The 5,433-nt window shown below is 39.2% G+C and overlaps 1 protein-coding gene across 1 annotated transcript; it reads right to left on the bottom strand.

Moving 5' to 3' along the window:
* Window positions 1-2,137: 2,137 nt before the first annotated feature.
* LOC107675443 (troponin I, fast skeletal muscle-like) lies at window positions 2,138-5,140 on the bottom strand. Its single transcript, XM_016469789.1, has 6 exons — window positions 4,953-5,140; window positions 3,945-3,981; window positions 3,707-3,853; window positions 2,801-2,890; window positions 2,504-2,680; window positions 2,138-2,360 (listed from the first exon to the last, which is right to left on the bottom strand). Exons 1-6 carry the CDS (start codon window positions 5,138-5,140, stop codon window positions 2,271-2,273), a joined length of 729 nt encoding a protein of 242 aa, XP_016325275.1. The 3' UTR covers window positions 2,138-2,270.
* Window positions 5,141-5,433: the final 293 nt, after the last annotated feature.

The raw sequence follows: 5,433 nt of genomic DNA, 5'->3' as shown, positions 1-5,433 counted from the left end.
AACCTTAAAGGGGTCCTATTGTGCTTTTTCACTTTTTCAACTTTAGTTAGTGTTGTAATAATGTAAAATATGTGAAAAATAATGTGTTTATCGAACAACCTAGTATGACAGCCTGTTCTAGTACACCCCCAAAACAAAATCAAGACTTTGTAAAAGAGCATAGGACAAAATAGGACCCCTTTCACAATCTGCAGCACTGCAAAACTTCAGTGCTGTAGCTGTAATAGTCCTGTGTTACACCCTGGCTTGTGCATGGCTGTATGTGCCAGTTAAAAGCAGCTGTTTCTCATAAGTTCATGTGACTGAGAGAGACCGCAGATGGGTCATGACATTACTGACATAATAATGTGTCACAGCAGGACCCCATTAGCCATAGAAAACTCTTACCATTCATACCATTTGCAATGCAGTATCCAGAGGCGTAAAAAAAAAATGACGACAACAATATGTATGTAAATGGTTGTTTTTAAGCTGAAATTCAATCTTCTAAATGGACCCAATGGACACCAGATCTCATGGTGGCAGTTTTCCAAATGTTATAAGCCTTGTTTTAGGTTTCAGGGTGTCTGTCTAAGTGCCTGTGGAAATTATGTGCCCTCAGCATAGTTTGACATCTTCTTGCTTTTGGTGCAGTGGGGTCAGGAGATATACTTAGCAAGTCAGCTCCTCGCAGTTCAACACTTGAGCTCCTTGGAGAAATCTAAGACGGTCCCTGAACATGGCCGGACCACACAAGCGATTAAATCTAGACCGGCTTGACCTTACATGGAGGCGATGAGAGCCCTGGATTCAGAAAGAGGAGCTGATGGGTGGGCTGGGTGTGAAAGTGCAAGCCTGAAATGGTTCAGGGTCCCGTAGTGAGAGTGCTGGGGGGTTCCTGTGTTGTCTTTGTGAAAAATGAAATGGTCAGGCCCGATATATTTGTAAGTAGTAGGAACAGCTGGGATGATTGAGATGGGTAGATTTTTTTAAATCTAAATATGTTGGAAGTTCTCATTGAAAAGTCTCATGTTTTACAAAGAAAACTGGGATTCACAATAATAAACCCATTAATAATACTAAAACAAAGCATACTTTGTTATATTATGTTATGATAAATTATTGTGTACATGCAGCATGCATTTCAAAGGTTTATAATCAGTTAGAGAATCAAACATTATAGCAAAGAGAATGTTTTTGGACGTTATTAACTGTACCATGGTAGTTCAATTTAATTTCAAGGTAATACAAATTCCATGGTTTGCCATATTAATAACCAGCTGTTTCAGCCATCAATGTTTTACATCCTTGATTAGAGTATTTTCACTAATGTTTACCAAAGTGAAATTAACTAAGAAATATACCACATAACTACCATGTTTTATTTTTTGGGGCATGGTACTATGGTATTACCATGGTATTTTCCAATGGGACCTTGTAAATGAAATGGTACATGAATATGGTACTGGAATCATTTAGTAAAATTTCATAAAAAAGTACCATGGTATTACCATATGACACTATTACTGTATCGTGGGACTACTTCAGTGTAAGTTGTTTATTATAATAACTTTTTTAATACCGTAATTTAAATCTTCCTTTATGCCTTTGAGTCTCTTTCATCAAATGTAAACTTACTGCAGACAAAATTGCTATATTAACACATTTCTAATGTTTCTATTTTAAATCAAAAATTAAACTTTCTATTCATCAAAGAATCCTGAAAAAAAATGTATCACAGTTTCCACAAAAATATGAAGCAGCTCAACCGTTTCCTACATTGATAATATTCAGAAATGTTTGCAGCAAATCAGCATATTAGAATGATTTCTGAAGATCATGTGGCACTGAAGACTGGAGTAAAGATGCTGAAAATTCAGCTTTGATCACAGCAATAAATTACATTTATATATTATATTACAACAGAAAACTGTTATTTGAAATTCAGATAATATTTCACAAAAATATTGTTTTTACTGCATATTTAATCACATAAATCCAGCCTTGGTGAGCATAGGAGTCTTCTAAAAAAATTAAATCTTCCAGACCCAAAGCATTAGTGTACGTGGTAATATAATTAGCTGTTCAGGAGTGCTGCAACGCTCAAAAACACAAAGGCAAATACATATGTATACACAAATCGTTAATGCCATGCCATTCAACACTGGGACAATGTACAATGTGCAAAACAGTCCGGGAAAAATATTTTTCTTGGAACGGGAGGTTCACAGGATAGAAAGATGTTTGGCAGAGAAATTTTAAGACATATGGGAGAATAACCACAATACATCTTAAGCCTCGGACTCAAACATCTTCTTCCTGCCATCCATACCAGCCTTATCCTCGATGTTCTTACGCCAGTCGCCGACTTGTTCTGCAGACTGTGGAAACACAAAACATCAGACATGAGCACAGCGTGCTGACAAGAGGGTCCAGGCCAAATACATTCCACTTGGAGATTTTCCCATGAAATGGGTAACGTGGCCAAGCAGAGACAAGAAACATTTCTGAATCTGCATCCCACCTCCTCTTTGACCTCCTTCTTGACTTGTTTGAGGTTGGCTCTCAGGTCCATGGAGACCTTGTGTTTGGAGCCCAGCAGAGCCTGAAGCATAGCATCAGCAGACATGCACACTTTCTTTAGTGCAGGTTTCTTGAACTTGCCCTTCAGGTCGACCACCTTGATCTTCAGATCCTCAATCTAGAAACGCATTAAACCACAGTCAAAATGGAGCTCAGACAACCCAATATTTATTAATAACAACACTCAAATCGATGAATCACAGAACATACGACAACACTGAGGTGTCGCGATCTTTACCTCCTTGTCTGACTTGGCAACCTTTGCATCCAAGTCATATCTCTCCTCATCAACCTGGTCGATCTGTTGGTGAAGCTTCTTGCACAGCTCCTGGAAGGCCAAAACAAGATGATACATGATATTCTATCTATCTATCTAATTTGATCTTTCTATCTATCTATCTAATTTGATCTATCTATCTATCTATCTATCTATCTCTATCTCTATCTCTATCTATCTCTATCTATATCTATATCTATCTATATCTATCTATCTATCTATCTATCTATATCATCAATTTTTTTTTATTTCAGCTAGTTTAACATTCATTGTTAGTTTAACATTTATTTATTTAGTTTAACTTCATGTAATAAAATACTGAACATAACTAAAATTTAAATATGAATTAAAACCTATATAAACATACATAAACTACAAATGACAAAAACACAACAACATTACTAATACTTTAACTGAAATGAAAATGAAAAAGGAAAATATAAAAATAAAAACAATTCAAAATATTAATAAAAATTATAAAAGTATCTAAATGATACTAAAATAATGTATATTAATATGTTGTTGTTAAAACAATCACAATATTATTAATCAATAATATATATAATTGTAAGCCTTGTGTTATCTATTATATAATTATAATATATATATAAATTACAAATAAATTATGTAATTATATTTATTAAATGTATAGTAATACATTGTCATTTGATTATATATGATTGTATATGTATGTGTGCCTCTAATACACACATGTAATACATAACATAATACACAATACTACAAAAAAGGTGAAAACCAATACAATAGTATTGATATGGTAATGAATACAATATAATTGTTATTTAACAATGTTTATTAAAATTATTATTGTTATTATTATTACTATTACTATTATAGCATTGGCACCTGCAGCTCTTGTGTGGATCCAGGCAGATCGAGAGCAGGGCTGTGTTCGTTCATGTAAGCCTCCTTATCAACAGCAAGCTGCTTGGCTTCAGCATCCAGTAGATTGAAGGCACCAGGCTCTGACGACACAGATTGATAAACAATATACTTTTCAAAACATTTTTAAATGTAGTCATATTAGCCAGATTTTACATTTCAAATCTGTACTTTATGAAATTACAGTAAAAATGTGTGTTACCTTCAGATGATGCCTACGGCTGGAGGTCATCTTTTTTCTGTTTAAGAAAACAAGTTCACCATGAGACACTCTGTGCTTATATGTAATGATCAGTCCACTGAAGGCGAGTTGAAGATGAACCCAAGTGCAGCTTTATTTACAAAGTGATCCAGAATCCAAACAATTAACAGACTTGACATGACTTGACTTGAACAGACTGGACTTGACTATGACCTAAACACTAACCGACAGCAGGATAAATACATTCAATACACGACAAGGAACAAAGGCAAGGTCATGGCTACTTATAGCAAACAGAGGGTCACATGACAAGACAGTCTGTGAGTTCGTGAATGGCCTCTGTGGCCGTGACAGAGCAGACAGTGAGTTCATGAACGGCCTTCTTAGTCATGACAGGGCAGACTGTGAGATCGTGAGCGGCCTCCATGGCTGTGACAGGACAGACAGTGAGTTCATGAACGGCCTCCTTGGCCGTGGCAGGACATACAGTGAGTTCATGAACGGCCTCCTTGGCCGTAACAGGACAGGCAGTGAATTCATGGACGGCCTCCATAGTCATGACAGGGCAGACAGTGAATTCATGGACGGCCTTCTTAGTCATGACAGGGCAGACTGTGAGTTCGTGAGCGGCCTCCTTGGCCGTAGCAGGGCAGGCAGTGAGTTCGTGAACGACCTCTGTGGCCGTGACAGGGCAAACAGTGAGTTCATGAACGGCCTCCTTGGCCGTGGCAGGACAGACAGTGAGTTTGTGAACGGCCTCTGTGGCCGTGACAGGAGCGCACTGACATCAGTGGTGGGTCCATCACACTAGCAATCAGTCTTTTCAGTCCCCGCCCAAGCTCCGCATTTGCAGGGGCTTGGGTACTATAGCCCCCCCAAAAAAAATCCTTAGGGGAAATCTTGGTGACAGCTGGGATGTGGAGAGGCTCAGGCATGGCAGCCATCTTGGCCGGGGAATCAAGTGTGGTGGCCATCTTGGCCGGGGAATCAGGCTTAACGTGAGCAGACTCTGGCTTGGCAGACGTGACGTGAAGAGGACTTGGCATAGCAGACATGACAGGAGAATGCTCTGGCTTGGCTGACATGACATGAAGAGGCGCTGGCTTGGCAGGCATGACTTGAGCAAGCCCTGGCATGATGGGAGCAGGTCTTGGAGTAGCAGACATGGCGTTAGCAGGCTCTGGCTTGACAGACATGATGTGAGCAGGCTTTGGCATAGCAGGCATGACGTTAGCAGGCTTTGGCATAGCAGACATGACGTGAGCAGGCTGTGGCTTGACAGACATGACGTTAGCAGGCTTTGGAGTAGCAGGCATGACGTGAGCAGGTTCAGACTTGGTAGGCATGACGACTGAAGACTTTGGAGAGGTGCTGTGTTCCTCCTCCACGACACCCACGGTGAAGGCAGAGCCACTCATTCGCAGAGCAAAGTCTATATATTGTTCAAGTGACCAGTGTGGGGTATTGCGTGGCATTAACTGTGATATGT

This window comes from Sinocyclocheilus anshuiensis, unplaced genomic scaffold (genome assembly GCF_001515605.1).
Source record: "Sinocyclocheilus anshuiensis isolate Anshui unplaced genomic scaffold, SAMN03320099.WGS_v1.1 scaffold1270, whole genome shotgun sequence".
Classification (NCBI taxonomy): domain Eukaryota; kingdom Metazoa; phylum Chordata; class Actinopteri; order Cypriniformes; family Cyprinidae; genus Sinocyclocheilus; species Sinocyclocheilus anshuiensis.
This window is presented reverse-complemented; position numbering and strand designations above follow the sequence as displayed.